The sequence below is a fragment of the Vipera berus genome (assembly GCF_964194415.1).
Source record: "Vipera berus genome assembly, chromosome: 1".
NCBI lineage: Eukaryota > Metazoa > Chordata > Lepidosauria > Squamata > Viperidae > Vipera > Vipera berus.
The window spans coordinates 260,524,163-260,545,771 of record NC_138202.1 but is presented as its reverse complement, the minus strand read 5'-3'; the positions used below and the strand labels follow the sequence as shown (position 1 = coordinate 260,545,771).

Below are 21,609 nucleotides of genomic sequence, written 5' to 3'. Positions count from 1 at the left end.
TACACAGTTGTTAAATGAATCTGGCTTCCCCATTGACTGTGTTTGTCAGAAGGTCGCAAAAGAGGATCACATGACCCTGGGACACTGTGATGATGATAAATATGAAGCACATGTCAAGCATCTGATTGTAAATCATGTGATCATGGGGATGCTTGCAATGATCATAAGTATAAAAAATAGTCATAAGTCACTTTTTTTCAGTGCCATTGTTGTAGCTTTGAATGGTCACTAAATGAACTGTTGTACGTCGAGGACCACCTATATATACTTTTCCAGAAGACTGGGATATTTTTTTAATGTCTAGAGGATAAATTGAGCAACTGGTAAAAGCATAACACCTTACCATGCTTACAACATTTGAAGGAAGCATACTATATAAACTGAGAGTCTCCATATTTAAGTTTCTGAATAGTCTATAGCAGAGTTCCCCAACCTTCTAGGGTTGGTGGACCGGAGTAGGGGAAAGAAGGGATGGTTTTGTGGGGGTTGAACGTGAATGCCCATGTGAGTGGGCAACACTTGCGCGAGTGGGACTGTGAATGCCCGTGATGACACTCATATGAGTGGGGCTGCAAAGTCCTGTGACACTAGTGAGAGGGGGGCTGCACCACACGTGCATGCACCAGCCAGCCACTCACGCAGCCTGGTGGCCAATGGGCCACAGCCCACAGGTTGGGAACCCCTGGTCTATGGGAATAGGATAATAAATTCTAGGGATTTTGTTTTGAGCTCAGAACTTTTGTTCCCACAGAGCAAGAATACTTAATCTATTTTTGTTCTATTAGAATATTTGGAGGTGGCTGCGTCCCAATAAAACAAAACTCAAACTCGCTTGAGTATTCCACTATTCAACAGAACAAAACCTGAAAGTATCCAAATATTCAGACCATGGGAAACCATTTGAATTCAGAAATAACTGCTGATTTTCTTATTTTTTTACCCTGTGGCTACTTTGTGCATGTCTGTCTGCCATCCAGATGTACTGAATAACTACTGGTTTAAGATTATTAGTTTTCAAACATTTTTGAAAACAATAAACTAAACCATCACATACCACAGGAATACAGCTCTTTTTCTCACCCACTAAATCATTTTAGCCTTGGTGGAGCAGTGGGCTAATGCCTCCTTAAGTAACACCAGCTGCAGCTCAAGGTTAACTCAGCCTTCCATCCTTCCGAGGTAGGTAAAATGAGGACCCAGATTGTTGGGGGCAATTAAGCTGACTTTGTAATAATGCCGCTTAGGGGGGCCCCAAAAGCCCTAATAAGCAGGCATATACATAGAATGAAGGCTACTGCTAAGCTTGTAAGCCGCCCTGAGTCTTCGGAGAAGGGCGGGATATAAATGGAATTGAAATAAAAATAAATAAATTTAAATGCATTATCATCAAAGCTTTATTCTCAAATAGTGGTGCTTTCACTTTTTGAGCCCTCCCTATCTACATAAAAGACATATGGAATATGCCATTGGGGGGTAAACCCACTTAGGGTTAGGGTTAAGTCTCTATAAACTTGGACAGCAAAAATGGATGTTGCCAATTCACCAACGGATTCCTAGCACATCAGTATTCTTAGGAATACACAGGAACTGAATATGATTAAAAGAACGGATGATCCTTAGATATAACTAGACTTTTATAATGAAATATATGATTTAGAATTAAAATAGCTTTTTTTCTTTGTTTGATATGGGAAATATGAAAGTAGGATGGGTATAAAACCTTTAGCTATATAAATGTACTCAATATTAAGAAAATCATATCTGACAAAGATACTTCAAATATTGGGGGCGGAGCCAGCTGTCAGAGCGGGCGGCTGTGTGAACGGAGTTCTCTCCACACACAACCTCTCACCCAGTGTTCGCGGGGGCTTTTCGGAGCTTCAGGAGGTCCTGTAGGGACATCCGAAGTTGCAGGCAGCCCGGAGAACCTTCATGAGCGGCGGTTCGCGTTGGAGATCCGGAGAAAGTCTGATGCAAGCGAACCGGGGAGAAGGAGGCCAGTAATGGCCGACATGAAGATCTGACAGAGGGACGGAGCTAGCACGTAAGCAGCGGGACAACGGTAGAGCGGAGCTGACGGAGAGTATATCCGAATATCTAATAGGAAGCGCTTGAGAAAGAGGTACTGGTTTGAAGTGGGTGCCTCACGGAGAGGGAATAAGCGGCGATAGAAGTCTCGAGGGAGGCGTTTGGCAAAAACAGCAAGGAAAAGAAATTCGAAGACTATATGACTGCATACTAGCTGGAGATAAACTACAACAGGTCAAAGTCTGAGCTTGGAGCCTTAGAGACTGAACTCTGGATTGTCGGGCGTGGAAAGCGATCAGCTTGGTCTATTCTGGTCTATCCTGGTAAATTTTGAACTTTTGAACTTTTGAAACTTTTGAAATTCTACTCTACTTGTCACGGGCGGCCATTTGATATAGCAATTTAGTAATTGGAGGTTTGTTTAGTGGGACACCTACTGGTCTTTGACAGTAGAGGAAGACGGAAAAGGTGTCAATTTCTGCGCCGGAAACGGGAAAAAAAAAAGAACGTGACTTTGAATATATCCAGACATATATATTATAGAATTCTATTATATAAACTGCTTAGTTGGTAATAAGTATCTGGTGGTAACTGTTCTATATACTTTTCGTCATAGAGTTAAAAGGTTTATATAAGACTCAGGGTATTACATATTGATAAAACGCGTGTTACAACCGGGAAAACATGACAAGTATTTCGGGAGCAACTAAGCCTAGCGCTGGCAAAAAGGCGGCAGCACAGGGACAAGGGATGGCCTCAAGTCCCTCCAATCAGAAATCTATAGAGGATATGCTGCAAAGGGAAAGATCTAACTCAAATTCTTTTAAAGATCTACATGCCCTTTTGCAAAACCTACACGAGGTAATGGCCAAAAACCATGAGGAGATGAAGAGAGAAATAGGCCAAATAAGAAACGACACTGGTGAATTAAAGGGGAAAATCGAAGCGATAGATGATAAATTTGAAGGGATTCAACAACAATTAGTCAAAAATGAACAAAGACTTCAAGATATGGAAGCTAGAATGGAAAAAGAGGAAAAGAGAGTAGATGATTTAAATGAAACACTTCTTCAGGCTAATAAGGAGTTAGAGACAACAGTCATTTTTCTGGAAGCAGAAAAGGCTGCTCATTATCTACGCTTCCAAAACGTTCAAGAAAAAAGAGGGGAAGATTTGTTGGTCATGATGGCAGAACTGATGGCAAAGGCACTCGGTGTAGGGAAGGAGGAAATGCTGGCGGAAATTGATGAAACATACAGGGTTCAAACTAATTATGCGAGAAGGCACAACCTCCCAAAAGAAGTACATGTAAGGCTAGTTAAAAAATCAATTCGGGATGAGCTTCTGCATAGATCTAGAGAGGAACCATTAGAATTTCGGGGCCAACCAATTACCATCCTTAAACAGATACCTAAAAGGATGAGGGATCTGAGACGTGGCTATCAATTCTTAACATCTAGATTAATAAGGGAAAATGTAAACTTTAGATGGCTAACCCCAGAGGGTATCCTAGTTACGTGGCAGGATAGAAGGCATAGACTGGACACGATAGAGAAGGCAGAAGATTTTTACAAACTCCACTTCCATAGCCAAGAGGAAGTAGATTTAGAAGATCAAGATGGAAGGGAGGTAAGAGAAAGAGATACAATACGAGTGGCAATGGATGGGAAGGTCTTAGCAACAGAGGATAGAAGGAACAAATCTGGAGAGTTAACAGAGAAACATGGAGCCAGAGACAAGGAAGAGAGAGAGCCCCGAATCACGAGATCCACAAAAACCAGAAATAAGTAAGATGAAGGGAGGTGAGTGTAGTATTATGTCTGTGAATATTAATGGACTGAATTCGCCAGTGAAAAGGCGGAATTTTTTTAATAGGCTTATTCACCAACAATTGGATATTGTGGCAATACAAGAAGTCCATACAGTATAAAGGAACAACAAAAATATTTGTTAGTACAACCAAGAATAGGGAACCTATTCGTTTCCTTAGACCGACACAAGAAAAAGAGAGGAGTGGCACTATATGTAAACCCAAAATTGATTGCAAAACAAATTTATAACGATAAAGAGGGTAGAATACTGATAGTCGAGGTTGTAATAAATCACAGGAAGGTCATGATGGTAGAGATATATGCCCCAAACCATAACCAAGAACAATTTTTTAAAACACTTCACAATAAGATATGTAGCATTGATTATGAGGAGATTTGTTTAATAGGAGACTTTAATGCTATCCTAGATATAAATTTGGATTATATGGGAAAGACGCTTAGGAAAAAGAAGAGAAGAACTCTACCGAGATCTTTTCTCAACTTGGCTAACGACCTAAATATCCAAGACGTCTGGAGGGAAAGAAATCGTAAGGCTAGACAATATACATATTACTCCAATCGACATAACTCATGGTCTAGAATAGACATGGTATGGATGACGAAAGAAATTAGTTCTGAAATAGACGAGGTGCATATAGCGACAGGTACTTGGGCAGATCACAATCCTATTAAACTTAACTGGAAAGGTTCCAAAAAAATACCCAGATGGACGCTACAAAGAGCAATTTTAAAAGAAGACGAATTCAAATCTAAGATGGAGAGAGAACTAAGTTTTTTCTTTAAGGAAAATAAAGCTATAGACACCTCAGTACAAAACAATTGGGATACAGCCAAGGCAATGATGAGAGGGGTAGCGAGGGCATACATGGTATACAAAAACAAGGGGAAAAGACAACAACGGGAAAGATTAGAAGGGGAATACAAGAGTTTAGAAGTTATACTCCAACAAGATCCACAAAAAGAGAATATCAAGCAATCTATGGATCTGATTAAACACAAGCTTAATATTTTAGACAAAGAGAAATTAGCACAACAATTGAGAAACACGAAACAAATTTTTTTTGAAAATGCAAATAAACCGGGCCGTTGGCTCGCATTTAAATTGGGAAAACAAAAGGGGAAAAACTGGATTCGCGAACTACGAGATGAGGAAGGGAGAATATTCCACCAGGAAGAAAAAAAAAATCATAGCCCAGGAATTTTATGAGCGTTTATACAAAGAAGATAGCCAGGCAAGTGTGGAGAAAATGGAGGAATATTTTCAAAAAGCCAAACTACCCAAGGTCACAGAAGATACCAGAAATATGCTAAACGAGGAAATTCGGCTATCTGAGGTGATAAAAGCTATTAATGCACAAAAGAATAATAAAGCATCGGGCCCCGACGGTCTCCCATCAGAAATTTATAAAGAACTACAAAATATCTTAGCACAACCCCTAGTGGAGGTATTTAACGCAGTATTAGAAGGCGCAAGAACGCCTAAATCTTGGTCGGAGGCAAACATAACCCTTATCCCGAAAGATAACACGGACCATACATTAATCCAAAATTATAGACCCATATCACTTCTTAATTCGGACTATAAGATATTTACATCAATTATAGCGGAACGATTGAAACGATTTCTGAATGATTTCATACACGCAGACCAGAATGGTTTTCTCGCTAAGAGACACACTAAGCACAACATTAGAATAATATTAGATACGTTGGAGTACTATGAATTACATAGTGGCCAACAGATGGCATTACTTTTTTTAGACGCCCAAAAGGCATTTGATAATGTTAAATGGTCTTTTTTGCGCCAACAGCTTAGCTTTATGAATATGGGTGAAAAATTTATAAATATAATTAGGGCAATTTATGACAACCAGGAAGCAAAAATAATTATTAATGGGGAAGCATCTAGTAAGTTTCAAATTCAAAAGGGAACACGGCAAGGCTGCCCCTTATCACCATTGCTGTTTATATTGACTCTTGAAGTATTAACGAGAATTATAAGAAATGACCCAAAGATAAAAGGATTAACCATTAAAAAGGAAACCTTTAAACTTCAAGCTTTCGCGGACGATCTGGTTTTTATTATGGAGGATCCATGTCAGACGGGACCAAATCTATTGGAAGAACTATCTAAATATGGTGAGGTTGCCGGACTGCGAATAAATAGAAACAAGACCAAGATGATTGTTAAAAATATGACCAATAAACAAAAAGAAAATCTGGCCGGAATCATGGATATAGAAATAGTCAAGAAAATAAAATATCTAGGGATTAACATTACGGCTAGATGCACCTCACTTAAAAAAGATAATTATGATAATGTAGTGAATCAAATAAAAGGTGATCTGGAAAGATGGGGAAATCTAAAACTCTCATTATTGGGAAGAATCGCTGTCATTAAGATGAATATTCTGCCTAAAATCCTGTTTCTGTTTCAGAATATCCCAATACAACTCGATTCTAAATTTTTTCGAAATTTGAATAAATTATCATTAAATTTTGTTTGGCAGGGGAAAAAACCAAGAATTAAATTGAAATATTTACAGGACACGAAGGAAAATGGGGGTTTTGGATTGCCAGACTGGGAATTATATTACCATGCCGCGGCTCTGAGTTGGATTAGAGAATGGGTAATCTTGAGAAATAGAAGACTATTAACTTTAGAGGGTCACGATTTGCAATATGGCTGGCATGCTTTCCTATGGACGGAGAAACAAGGTCTTTTCTCACATTTTCAAAAACATCGGATCAGGCAAGCGTTACTTAATACTTGGAAAAAAATTAGATCTCACAATTACACTAAAATACCGGTCTGGCTATCCACCCTTGAAGCGATTGTTTACCCAAATCTATTTGATTTGGGTAACATAATCTCATACAAGGATATTCTGAATGAGGAGGGGGAATTGAAACTTAGGAATGAGCTAGAATTACAAGGTATAAAACTCGATTGGTGGGCCTACTTACAAATCCAATCGAGATTTAGGAAGGATAAAAATGAATGGGGGATATATACCTCTGAAACAGCATTGGACAAAATATTATTGGGACCAGACTCTAAACAAATAAGGAATTTATATAAATTGCTTTTGGGATATAAGCTGTTTGAAGAGCAAGTGAAAGACCCCATGTTGATCTGGGCTAACAATTTAGGACATAACATTGACTTAGGTACTTGGCAAACAATTTGGGATAGAAATAAAAGGATAACACTGGCCTCATCGTATAAAGAAAACTTATTTAAAATGTTTTACCGATGGCATCTTCCCCCAGCCCGTCTAGCAAAAATGTATACAACAGCATCTCCCAAATGTTGGAAGTGCTCTGAAGAGATAGGCACATACTTCCACACGTGGTGGTCTTGCAGTAAAACACAAAAATTTTGGAGAATGATTTGGATTTGGCTGAAAGAAATATTGAAACAAGATATTGAGTTTAGTCCAGAACTTTTCTTGTTGGGAATTACGAAAGAGAAATATCCTAAAGATGTGCTATATTTAATGATTCATATTATTACAGCAGCTAGAATATCATTTGCGCAAAAATGGAAAAAGAATGAGATCCCAGGAGAAAAAGAGGTTATTAGGAAAATTTGGGATTGCGCTGAAATGGACAAATTAACTTTGGAACTAAAGAATAAAGATCAATCAGACTATTATAGAATTTGGAACAAATTGTATCTTTGGATGGATAAAAAGAAAGGTCTCTATTAGGTTTTACAGACTAGCTCACTGTTTTAAATATTGTGTTATTTCACCGATTTGTAATTTAAGTGTATTTAAGTGTATTTTTGATGTACATATATACATGTATATATATATATTTGAACATCGTAGACAAAAAGGTTTGTCAGCTCGCTGGTACTGTGTCCAATGTTTTTAAATAATAAATTTAATAAAAATTAAAAAAAAAAGATACTTCAAATATTGATGGGAAATCAAACTTTAAATCAAACTTATCCTGAAAAACAGGATATTGTTTTCTGACTTGATATTGTTATTTGTATAATATTAGTAAAATATGATGAAGATGTTTATATTTAACTTTGTATACGTCAATAGTTCCAAGAATTACAACTGTGTAATGAGGGGAAAATGGAAAAAATTATGGGGAAGAAAGGAGGATCAGGGAAAAAATACTGGATTGTGCAGTAGTGAACAGATTTATATTGAAGAAGTTAATGTTAAATATGTGAACAAAGACATTGGGGGGGGCAAACCCACTTAGGATTAGGGCTAGATCTCCATAAACCCATAAAATAGTGTATGTCATCAACTGATTCATAGCACATTGGTGTGCTGAGGATTGCACTGAGTTTTTGAGCCCACCCTATGTATGTTTCCTCTTCTCATGAAACTGAGAAAACTCAGTCAATAGCAGCTGCTTATATATTAGGCAAGATAGGATGTCTTCTTTTTGAACAAAGAAAACAAGACCCAACATTTTATGTTTCACACAGCATTGTTACAAAATTGGCACATTTTGCAATGACACTCCCAAATGCTTCTCCAGATGTCAGTCCCAGGCACGTCAGGAAGAGAGTTAGTCAATGGCTCTGAGGCAGGGGCTGTGAGTCCAAGTGAGGGGGAGTGGTTGATGGGAGAGAAACTGGATGAGCAGCTGACTGAGTGATTTGGCTGAAGCACAGCTGTAGCAGGACAGCCATGAAGCTTCAGGTGGGGAAAGCACACAGCTGCAAGCCAGTGATGAGGAAGAGGAACTGCCTTCTGCATCTGATCTGACAACACATAGGGCAGAGAAGACAGGTGCAGTGAAGATGAGCCTGATTACTTGCAAGAAGACAGCATCGTCTCTCTTGATGGACTGCACCAGAAGCAGACAGATGGTGGTGATGCTGGGAATGTGTTCATTTCCTAGCTATGTGTTTCCTAGTCTTTGTGATTCCTGTCTTGCTTTGGTTTTGACACCCTGCCTTGACTTTGGATCATACCTTGTGAACCCCCTTGTGTTGTGGATTTCATTTTGACTGGTGGGTTTATCTTGTTTGGGAAACCTTTAAGTGCCTTGTAGACTCATTGACTATTGCTCTTTGAACTAGCATTGTTCTACTTTTGGCTGAACTTAATTGGGACACTTCTGGGTTTTGGGTGAAGGGAACTGCTGGGGAATATTAATAAACCACTAAACCATTGTTATGTGTACATGTGAGTGGGACAGCACACATTTTACCTAATTATGTAAATAAAAATGTTAATTTTAAGAACACTCAAAAGAGTTTCAATCATTTTGCATTTTATTTTGTAAGTTTTCTTTCAAAGTATATTTTAATCAATTTTAAACCATTGATCCATACATTTATCTAGCAATATGTTATATCCAGTTTTTTTCCACCCATTTTACCATACACAGTTTGAAAGAAAACTTTACAAAATGATGTATGATTGGTATTTGACTCGATAGATTAACAAAAATGTATAGAGGGATTTCTAACAAGTGTTACAAATACAATCAAAATCCAGGTAAATTTTAAATGTAAATAGGTTAAATCATACTGAATAAATATAATGCAGATATTAAAGACTGGAAGCCATTTTTGGATTTTCTACATGTTAAATACACTAAGAAGAGGGATTTCAAGATTAGTGTAATGTTTGGTGTAACCTGTTGACTTTTTTACATGTACATGTGTTTAGATGTTTGATTATTAGACAGACTTCCTAATCTGGAATATTTGTTTATTCAGTATAGTATTTTTGTTAAGAATGGGAAAACTTATAACTATTTATAGACATGTTATGTAAGGGGAGGATAACCTATCATTTATTTATTTTTTACTTTTCAGCAGCCAGCCTGGGAGGAATTTTTTTAATGTTTAAAGTTAAATCTATTTGACATTTGGGTTCCCATTTTTTTGTACATAATTTTTTTTGTTAGTATTGGATGTTCATTTTTTTCCATTTTGTATTGATAAAAAGATAAATGTTAAAAAAAAGGGTTTGAGTCAAACACATTTTGCATAATTGTTTTATTGTGGTGTAAGTCTACGCATCTTGCCTGAAGTTAAACTATAAATGGGAGCAAAATGAGAAATAATATAAATATTATCTAATAAAAAAACCAAAACCCCAAACTTTTTTCACCTTGCCTTATTCTGCCTAGAGTGGCAAAATTAGTTTTGGGGTGGGGGACAGGTGTGTTTGGGTAATAGATATTTGCTTTCCTCTATTGAAAATCATGCCCTTTAACCAACAACTTTTATCGCTATATTTTCATCAAATTTATTCTAGACACCTACTCCAGCAGGCTCTGGGCAGTTTACAAAATGTAATATTAAACTAAAATAACTTACAATATAAGCAGAAGAGTCCAGTGTAATAAAAAACCACCATTAAAACAATGGTTAGAAAACCTTATATGGAAAGTAAAATCCATGTTTTGTGTATTTCCCGATCAGCAATCCCACCTGGATAAATTGTGTTCTACCCAGAGTTGAGAGTCGGGTAACATACACGTTTACAACATTAGTTGTGCGAGCGTTTGGATAGAGAGAGAAACTTGCGCTTACCCTGGAGTAAACCCATATTTTCGGCAATGATATAACAACACGCAGGATTTTGGGGGACAAAATAAAAAGAGCCTTACTATTGCACAAGACCACTTGCCTCGCTTAACAAATTCCCAAACCCTTAACTCGCGGCGTAACAGCATCCTTATATCCATATTTTTATGGCCACGCCCCACTCTGATTAGGCCAATAGGAAACTAGAGGGGCGAGGCGTCTGTGCTTGCGACTCTGCCGCGGAAGCACTGCCCCCGTTTCTTCTTCCTGAGTGGTTCGCTATTTTCTCATCCGTTTCTGTTGCCGCCGCCTTTGCCGCCATCGTCGGATCCGTCCAGCCTCAAATCCCGGGCATTTTCCTGGGATCTGGACTCTCGGCTGCTGGCTGGAGCGGTGACGATTTGAAAAGAGCTTCTCTGCCTGGCAAAACACAGATTAATGGTAATCATAATTCCCCATCCAACCCGCTTATACTTTACAGGTTTATCCGCATTACAGAAATTTCAACATCATTGTCCCGTTTCCCATGTCCAGTGGTCCATAACCATACCGCACTTGGGATGCTTCTACATCCACCCATTTCAGAGAGCGACAGATTCTGATACACCCTCATTGTGCCATCGTCGGGTTATTTAACCCGCCTTACCTGATCTCGCATTGCTTTGCTTCGAAGAAATCATCCCAACGTTAACTCTAAGCTCATCCCCTAAAATCAAGAGAATGTCAGCACACAAATGGATACCTCATGCATGATTATGTACACTTGGGAGGAAGTCTTACTGGGCTGGATAGGACTTGCTCCAAATTTAGCTTTGCCCCTCTTGTAAGAAAATGGGTACATTATACAATTTGCTGGTTGATGGCAGCAGGTGGCAGTGACTAGTCAAAGATGGCTGATTTGGGAAAAGCTAAACAGGATTAAGCTTGATTAAGACTTGGATGGGAAATCAGCCCCTAAGTCAGGATGGTAATATCTCCAAAGAAGGCAAGGGCAAATTACTAGTATATTGCAGCCACCACCCATCCCCTTCCCAAACATGTATGTGTCAGAGTAATGACCAGGAAGCAAACTCAGATCTTAGTAGAGTTTACTATTTCATATTAAGTAGGTTCACAAAGAATTCTCTTTTGGTGGTTATGGTTATATGGCTTTACTCAAATATGAATTTCATTCAGTGAAATTACTATTGTCTTACTGAGGTTTTTATTCTCTTGTTAAGTGAATACTTTTTGTACTACATGTCTCTTCTGCTTCTGTAATTCCTGTCAATTGGGGAAGGCTGTAGTAAAAAGAGATGACAGCTCCAAATGATGTTCCTATAAAATTCCTCAATCTTGTATGAAATTTTTGCTCATTTAGGATATACAGTACAGCAAATCTTAAGCAAAAATTTGTGGGTGTACTCTAGCTGTATCCATGGCTGCAAAAACAATTAGATTATGCTCTAATTGTTTCCCAGCCAGAGGCAAAGGAAAAGTGGGATCATATATCCCAGTTATTGTTATTACATATTCAGTACAATTTTTAGAGGAGGGGATGTCCTTTTTTCCATTTAGTAGTTACAAATGGGCAGATTTTGATAGCTGATAAGTGAAATCAAGTAATTTTAATTATTATTAGATTTTCCCCCCACCTTTTATATTTATTTCAAGGTGGCAAACATAACTAAAATTCCTGCCTCCTATTTTTCCCACAACAACAACCCTGTGTGATGGGTTGGGCTGAGAGAGAGTGTGTCTGGCCCAAAGTCACCCGTTGGACTTCATGCCTAAGAGTGGCTGAGAATTCATATCTCCTGATTTCTAGGCCAGCACTTTAACTATTATACCAAACAGGCTCTCTTAATAATTAATGAACAATATATTTATAAAAAAATGCAAAATAATAAAAATAATTATGCTGACTTCAAAAAATAAATTGGCTATTGGTGGAAAGGAACCTCAAATTCTACTTTAATAAATGAAAAGAGGCACAAGCGATCTTTTTTTGGGATTCCTCCCTATTAACCAGGTAAGAAAAGTGGATATTCTAATAGTATCTGTGACATGTTTGGGAACAACCTACATTTTTCATGTACTTGTTAGGCAAAATTTAAAAGTGTTGCTTAAGAGTCCAAGTTTGTAAACATTTGGTATTTTAGACATTATGAAGCAATAAGTAAATTCATAGAATTTTGGCTTAACATTACATGGGAACTACATCAATTATACTAGTAGGCAACATTTTTATTTCCATTCTTTTGCTCTGAAGTTGGGCACATGGTTCCTCTTTTGCCTTATGTTCCCTTGCTGCAGAAGGAGGTGGAATATCTGAGTCTAGAAACAGTTCATCCTTATGACTTCCTTTTTAATCTTTAGGGTATTGTTTGCCTTCTATGTTTACACACGTTATCTTTAATTCTTTACTTCATTTTTATATGTAAAGGATTACAAATAATTTATAGCATAAGGCAATGAAATATAACCACATGATAAATTGAAACCCATACGACTTTAAAGTTATTATTATAACTCTTCAATATGTGTCATACATTCAACTGTTGTCTGAAGCAGTAAGCATTCTGTCCTGAAGAATCATTTTCTTTAATACCAAAAAAGATTGCTATATGGAATTCTTAGACAGGATGTTCCAGAGAATGGGGCCATAAATGGGCCTTGGTGGAGCAGTGGGCTAATGCCTCCTTAAGTAACACCAGCTGCCTGCAATTAGTGCAGGTTCGAGTCCCACCAGGCTCAAGGTTGACTCAGCCTTCCATCCTTCCAAGGTAGGTAAAATGAGGACCCAGATTGTTGGGGGCAATTAAGCTGACTTTGTAATAATGCCGCTTGGGGGTGTGTGTGTGAAAGCCCTAATAAGCAGGCATATACATAGAATGAAGGCTACTGCTAAGCTTGTAAGCCGCCCTGAGTCTTCGGAGAAGGGCGGGATATAAATGGAATTAAAAATAAATAAATAAATGAAAAACTGCAATTTCTAAGTCGCTCTCATCTGACTCTAATAAGGGGTAGAATGTAGACTTTCAACCTCCCCACGCAGAATTTACAGACCAACACACTGATTGTGTTTACTTCATAACTGGTTAATAAGATCTTTCAGGGTAGATCACTCATATTTTGCTTCTGGGTTTCTTTCTGTAGATGTCTCATTTTTCTACTGAAGATGAAGCTCTCTTGCAACCTATGCTCAGACAGTTATTGCAAAGTGTCAAAGAAAAAATCACAGGAGCACCATCCGTAGAATGTGCTGAGGAGATTCTACTCCATTTGGAAGAAACAGATGAGAACTTTCATAAGTAATTTGTTTACATGATTTTGTGACATTGTGATAATTTTAAAAGGGAAATTCTTCCTTCGGAACTCTTCCTTAGTGGTTAAGGCACCAAGCTAGAAACCAGAAACCCAGGAATTCTAATCCTGCTTTAGATACAAAGCCAGAATAACCTTGGGTTGTTCATTCTTTCTCAGCCCTGGTAAGCAGGCAAGGGCAAACCACTTCTGAAATCTTGCCAAGAAAACAGCAAGACTCCATAATTCTTGTAAATAATGTTCCTAATAGATACTAATTGCAATATTTCAAGCTTTGGAATATGGCATCCAGTGGGTCCTTGTATTTACTTCTTCTGTTATTCCAACCATCAGATTCTCCAAGCCAGTGGTCCCCAACTTTGTGGCTTGGCAGCCCAGTTGGGTCAGGGAGGGGAACTGGGCCACGTGAGCAGTGGGCTGGTGTGAATTCACGGGCTGCCATGCATGCATGCAGCTCAACTGGCGCGCATGTGTGCAATTGCCTGCTGGCCTGTCGTTTGCACAAGTTGAGCTACATGCACACCCACACTCTGGTCAGCCATTCGTGTCCTAATTCCAAATAGGCCACGGCCCAGTTGTGGACTGTGGCCCAGAGGTTGGGGACCCCTGCTCTAAACATTCATTTTCTTTAATTAGTGAAAAAGGCATTCAACATTTTCAGTTGATATACAGGTTTAAAATGCTATTTGATGTTTAAATTTAATGTCCAGTTTCACTCTGAAATTCTTCCAAAATGTTCATATACTCCTTACCATAGTTATGGAATATTCTTATACTTGCTTGATGAAATATATTTATTATAAAAACAAATTAATATTAAGCATAATATTTTACATTTTAATTGTTATTACAGCTATGAATTTGTAAAGTATCTTAGAGAATATATAAGTAACATCTTGGGATCCGTAATAGAAGAAGAAACTGAAAAATGTACCTCAGCCCAAAATCAGGGGGAAGGTTCAAATTATGACACTCTGGTACAGCATGTTACTAAAAAGACCCGGGAATCAAAGGAGTAAGTATATGTAGAAACATATTGAAAACTCAATTTCCAAAAGACAATGCCTAATTATAGGTAGTACTCAACTTACACCCACAATTGAGCCAAAATTTATGTTGCCAAGTGAGAAATTTGTTAAGTGAGTTGCCCCATTTTATGACTTTTCTTGCCACATATGTTAAGTGAGTCAGTGCAGTTGTTAAATTAGTAACACAGTTGTTAAGAGAATCTTGTTTCCCTATTGACTTGATCAAGTGATCCCAGGGCACTGCAGCTGTCATAAATATGAGTCAGTTGTCAAGCTTCCAAATGTAAATCACGTGACCATGTCGACGCTGCAAAAGTCATAAGTGTGAGAAATGGTCATAAGTAACTTCAAACAGCACTAAGTGAACTGCTGTAAGTCAAGGACTCCCTGTAAATTATTACTCTTCTTGTTTTTGAGTTTGAGTGCTTGATAACACTCCTGTTGTTTTTTCCCTGAATCTTGTAATGACTCTGAAAAATTTATTTCTGCTTTCTTCTTATTTGCCTTGTTTCAGATTATTGTTGGTTTTACATATTTGAAGAAAGCTGCCTATTTTCAAATAAATATGTAGCTCCCTATTTCATACATACTCTCTCTCTCTCTCTCTCACACACACACACACACATACATATATATTCACATACATACGTATGTGCTATATATATGTATTATATTGGCTTAATATTTCTGTGTTTTCAAAATAAGCACAGGTAGGAACTACTGAAAAGTGACAGGGTCTTTTGCCTTTAAACTTTCCATTATGCAACACGATGCTTTTTGGCACTGAACAAAGGATTGGTATTGATTGCTAAAATGGCCCCATACCAGTTTACGATTCTATCCCCGTTTTCCTCTAAAGCAAATTCCGATATTCAGCTTCACTCTTCTTTATTACATAAAATACCTCTAGGAAAAGCAGAGTGAGAAATATAGTTAGTTTGTGCTATACAAGATTCCTCCCAAATAGTAGTACAAAGGAACAATATGTTCTGAATACAATCTCCACTGGGTTGTTAAGGAAGGATAAAAAAATGTCTTTGAAAAATAACCGAGAAGGAAAAAAAACTAAAGCTGACTACTAATTTTTCAATATTAAAGTTTTGCCTGTCCTAACCATTCTATAGCACAGAATACCTTACTATAAAGAAGTCGGCATACAAAACTGGATCTGTACATTTTTTTAATAGTCAAACATATTTTTTTACTCAAAGGCAGATTTATGAAGAAAGGACATCTGATGCAGAGTACTTTAAGTACCCCAGTGTCAAATAAGACTACAGGTAGTCCTCGACTTAACAACAGTTCATTTAGTGACAGTTCAAAGTTGCAACGGCACGGAAAAAAATGATTTATGAATGTTTTTCATACTTACAACCAGTGCCGCATCCCCATGGTTACATGATCAAAATTGGATGCTTGGCAACTGACTCATATCTATGATAGTTGCAGTGTTCTGGGGTCATGTGATCAGCTTTTGTGACTTTCTGATAAGCCAAGTCAAGGGGGAAGCCAGATTCACTTAACAACCATATTACTAATTTAAGAACTGCAGTGATTCACTTAACAACTGTGGCAAGCAGAATCCTTCCGAGGTAGGTAAAATGAGGAGCCAGATTGTTGGGGGCAATAAGCTGACTTTGTAATAATGCCGCTTGGGGGTGGGGGGGGCGAAAGCCCTAATAAGCAGGCATATACATAGAATGAAGGCTATTGCTAAGCACATTGATTTGTGCTTAGATTGTAAGCTGCCCTGAGTCTTCGGAGAAGGGTGGGATATAAATGGGATTTTTTTTAAAAAATGTCTTGCTTAGCCGCAGAAATGTTGGGCTTAGTTGCGGTCGTAAGTACCTATTTGTACTAGGTGAGATTTTCATTACTGAGGATAATGTTAATAGATGTGCTGTTGTTTTTGTGAGCTTAGCAACACCATGCCCAAATTAGTACTTTTGCACACATAGATAATCTTTCGTTTGGAATTTAGATTTTATGGTTTTGGCAATATATGGCAGCCATTTAAAAATTGGAACTGTATTATATGTTACTTATATGTAAGGGTGTAGGTCTATAGATATGTTGTGTATAGTATGTTTTAAATGTGTGTTACTTATGTGTACACTTGAGAGCAAGCAACTGAATTTCATTTTTAATGTGTGCCATTGTGCCCACAGGAAAAAAATGACAATAAAGGTTATCTAATCTATTACAAATTGCCACATCTGTTAACAGAAAGAAAACAAATATGCTTAATGAAATGGGTTTTCCCCCCCCAACATGGGAGGAAACATTTGTGGCAGACAATGTATAATGGGAAATATTGTTTTTAATAAAATCTCAGATAAAACTGGCAGGCAGCCGTTCATATGATAGAAAGGCAGAAATACCAAAGCGTAAAAGGAACCCTGTGCAGGAACGTTCAATGTCCAACTCTAATGATGAGATCAATCTTGCAAATGTTTTAGTGGTTAATTGCAGTGATACGTGGATGGCCACGTTCTGTAAAAGGAAATTAGAAATGTCATTGTGAAAAAACTCTGTTACTTAATCAGAACTTAATTGCTTTTATAAATTAGCATGGGGCCTGCTGTATTTTTAATAAGCCATTTATTTACATTGAGGAATTGAGCCAGTTCTTTTTCATTTTTTTTCTTTTTAATTGAAGAATTCAATCCTTAAAAAGCATAAATATTGTTTCCCCTTCTAGTCATGCAGGATTCATACCTGTATGAGGGCCTGTAATTATACAATATCCAAAGCAAATCCTAAAGCCTCTATAAATATATTTTTGCAATTTTTAATTCCTTCCTTCCTTCCTCCCCCCCACTTCCTCCTTCCCTCCTATTTTGTGCTTGAAAATGGTATGAAATATCTCAAGCCTTCTGTTCATCTTATTTCACAAGCTTCTGTGACAATGTCTTATGTTTACATAATATCACCAGAATTATGCATGTGTTGTGCATTCATACATTTCTCCTTGGTTTAGTAACACAACACACCGTTCTAAGAGGTGGAAATCTTGTTTAGGGAAATGCATAAATAACAGCATTAGAATCTGCTAGAGCATAAAAATACGGTTGTAATCACAAGCCGATATAAACAGTAATCCCAACCAAAACGCACAGATGATTACCAATCGGGTTTCAGGCCCGGGTACAGCACAGAGATGGCATTGGTCATGCTGGTGAATGATCTCTGGCGGGCTCGGGACAGGGGTTGCTCCTCTGTCCTAGTTCTATTATATCTCTCAGTGGCTTTTGATACCATCAATCATGGTATCTTATTGCGGTGTCTCAGGGGGTTGGGAGTGGGAGGCACTGTCTTGCCTATCTCCTGGGCCACTCGCAATCGGTGTTGACGAGAGGGCAGAGGTGTGCCCCGAGGCCTCTCGTTTGTGGAGTTCCTCAGGGGTCGGTTCTCTCTCCCCTCCTGTATATCTATATGAAGCCGCTGGGCGAGATCATTCGTGGTTTTGGGGTGGGGTATCATCCGTACGCTGATGATACCCAACTCTTTTTCTCCACCCCGAACCAACCCAGTGATGCCCTCGCCGTGATGTCCCGTTGCCTGGAGGCGGTCCAGGTCTGGATGGGAAGAAACAGTCTCAATCCTGCCAAGACTGAGTGGCTGTGCAAAGCTGCATCTCAGACTAACCAGTCTATTCCATCTTTAATGATTGGGGGTGAGGTGTTGCTCCCCGTCGATAGGGCTCGCAACTTGGGCATCCTCCTGGATTCGCAGCTCAGTTTTGAAGACCATATAGGAGCCGTGACCAGGGGGGCCTTTGCCCAGGTTTGCCTGGTGTGCCAGTTGCAGCCCTACCTGGACCGAGATGCCCTGCGCACAGTCACTCATGCGCTCGTGACCTCCCGATTGGACTACTGCAACGCTCTCTACATGGGGCTGCCCTTGAGGACCACCCGGAGGCTTCAGCTGGTGCAGAATGCAGCCTCGCGGGTTGTGATGGGGGTTTCCCGATACTCCCACGTAACACCTCTGCTCCGCGAGCTGCATTGGCTTCCGGTTGCCCTCCGGGTGAGATTCAAGGTGCTGGTGATGACCTATAAAGCCCTAAATGGCTTGGGTCCGGGATATCTGAGGGAACACCTGCTGCCGGCATCAAGCTCCCTTCGTCCTGTGCGCTCCCACAGGGAGGGTCTTCTCAGGGTACCGCCGGTAAAAGATTGCCGGCGGACAATACCCAGGGGGAGGGCCTTCTCTGTGGGTGCGCCTGCCCTTTGGAACCAGCTGCCTGTAGAGCTTAGGACTGCCCCTGACCTTCGCTCATTCCGCCGGGACCTGAAGACCTGGCTCTTTGAGCTTTCGGGCCTGGACTGAGAGTATTAATTGGGGTTTTAATTGGATTCTAATTGGGATTTTATTTATTCAAGGTTAATGTAATCATTTTAATTGTTTTTAATTTTTGTAATTTGTTGTATTGTTTTTAAAAAACCTTGTGAACTGCCCTGAGTCCTATGGGAGAAGGGCGGTATATAAGTTTAATAAATATAATATAATGTAAATATAATATTCCAAGAGCTTTTTTTTTTAATCCCATTTATATCCTGCCCTTCTCCGAAGACTCAGGGCGGCTTACAATCTAAAGCACAATGTGCTTAGCAATAGCCTTCATTCTATGTATATACCTGCTTATTAGGGCTTTCGCCCCCCCCCCCCCCAGCGGCATTTTTACAAAGTCAGCTTATTGCCCTCAACAAGCTGGATACATTTTTTCTAGAAATTATGAGAAATGCTACTAAAAATAACCTTAACGTTTTTCTAATGTTTAGGTATCCTGTCTGTATTCTGCTAAATATTTGGGACTCTAAAACTTTGGATGGTATTGCTTTTCTGATACTAATTTAGATTTTTGAATAAAGCAGGGTATTCTTATTTAGGAAATGTGGTATATGGGTAGTCCTTGACTTACAATCACAACTGAGCCCCAAATTTCTGTTGCTAAATGAGACAGTTGTTAAGAGAGTTTTGCCCCATTTTGTGATCTTTCTTGCCACAATTGTTAGATGAACCATTGCAGTTGTTAAGTTAGTAACACGGTTGTTAGGTGACTGACTTCCCCACTGACCTTGCTTGTCTGAAGGTTGCAACAGGAGATCACATGACCTCAGGACACTGCAAACGTCATAAATATGAATCAGTGGCCAAGCGTCTGAATTTTGGATCACGTGACCATGTGGATGCTGGCAATGACCATAAGTGTGAAAAACGGTCATAATGTGAGATTGCTCACTGGTTTCAGTAAGATTTTCTTCCTAACTTGGAGTGTTGGGAAGTTAGTTTGTACATGATACAACACATGGATTTTAATAATTTGGTTTTTTTAAATAACCTTTTAACTGAAGGTATAGAGAAATGATGCATTCGCTGAAGAATGTCATGATGGTTGTAGTTGAATCTCTAATTAACAAGTTTGAAGAAGATCAAATGCGCTACAAAGAGATGCAAAGAAAAGTGAAAACAGAACCACCCAACAGTTATTATGCAGATAACTGTTCTGATAGTGATTCTTCCTTCAACCAGGTATGTAATTATACAAAGGAATGGATGGGGAGAAAGAGAGAGAGAGAGACTGACTGAGACTCTTTGGTGCTATGCAACACTGTTGAAGAGAATATTTTCACAAATTAGGTTTCCATCTCCTTTGTCATTTTTTTTAGCCTTCTAGTTCTTCTGATCTCCTTCTTCTTGTACTTCTATACTCTATAATAGAGTTAGTGTTTTGAAGACCGTAAAGGGGAAAAAGGAAATTTGCCATTCAGTTTGCAAAATGTATCCCTTTTGAATATGGACAAAGCAAGTTGGTTGGTTCTTTTTTAGATCATGGTTGTTTAGAGTTAGAAAACAATTATTCTGGAAAAAAACCTGCTTTGGGTTGCAATTATATCCTTAACAGGAAATGATGTAGTGTCACACTGAACACAAATATGCGACAAAATTTTGAACTTTCATTCTTTCCTCATAAACTATCCAAATATTCTGAGACAACAGTTGCTCTGAAGACAGCAGCAAACCAAAGCATATACTGTTGCTTGGAAAGAGGTGTTGGAAATTAGAATAGAAAGAACATTGTTAGGAAAGAGTAGCAGGGATTTTAATTACTAGGCATGACCACGCTGGCAATTGTTCTGTAGAAAAGAAAATTATACCAGTATCAGGGTGGCATGTGGATGATCAAGGGGGATAAAGCTGACCTATCTTAGAGAAGAGAAAAAATTAGTTCTGAAATAATGTTTTCAGATAGAGTTTTGTATTGGCCAATTTACAGATTTATAGCTCCGTGACTAGTGATCCGTGCATGCTTTCAGTTCTGTTCTGAGTGCAGTTTCTTTTAATCACATGGATGGTGAAGGTATATGTTTTTCTTTATTAGTAAATAGATCTGTACTTCTATAAATACTTACTTGTACTGGATGAAAATTATTCATAAGCTGCTATACCTTGAGATTATTGCTATCAGTGTCTCCAATTTCATCCTTTGCCATTTTCAGAGATAGACTGGCATCTTGAGGCAGTGAGTCAAGGTACAGTTAGGGGAGTGAGGTTAAGAGGTTAAGAGAGCCTTGGTGGAGCAGTGGGCTAATGCCTCCTTAAGTAACACCAGCTGCCTGCAATTAGTGCAGGTTCGCATCCCACCAGGCTCAAGGTTGACTCAGCCTTCCATCCTTCCGAGGTAGGTAAAATGAGGACCCAGATTGTTGGGGGCAATTAAGCTGACTTTGTAATAATGCCGCTGGGGGGGGGGGGGCGAAAGCCCTAATAAGCAGGCATATACGTAGAATGAAGGCTAGTGCTAAGCTTGTAAGCCGCCCTGAGTCTTCGGAGAAGGGCGGGATATAAATGGAATTAAAATAAATAAAATAAAATAAATAAATAAGAGTGG

At 38.7% G+C, this 21,609-nt stretch overlaps 1 protein-coding gene across 1 annotated transcript in view; it reads left to right on the top strand.

Moving 5' to 3' along the window:
* The first annotated feature begins 10,647 nt into the window (after window positions 1-10,647).
* The window catches only part of TBC1D32 (TBC1 domain family member 32), a 108,653-nt gene continuing 97,691 nt past the window's right edge, over window positions 10,648-21,609 (top strand). The window contains exons 1-4 of the mRNA XM_081346661.1: window positions 10,648-10,821; window positions 13,519-13,673; window positions 14,540-14,701; window positions 20,072-20,249. Of these exons, the coding sequence (XP_081202787.1) occupies window positions 10,819-10,821; window positions 13,519-13,673; window positions 14,540-14,701; window positions 20,072-20,249 (498 nt within the window). The 5' untranslated portion in view covers window positions 10,648-10,818. The remainder of the gene's footprint in view (window positions 10,822-13,518; window positions 13,674-14,539; window positions 14,702-20,071; window positions 20,250-21,609) is intronic.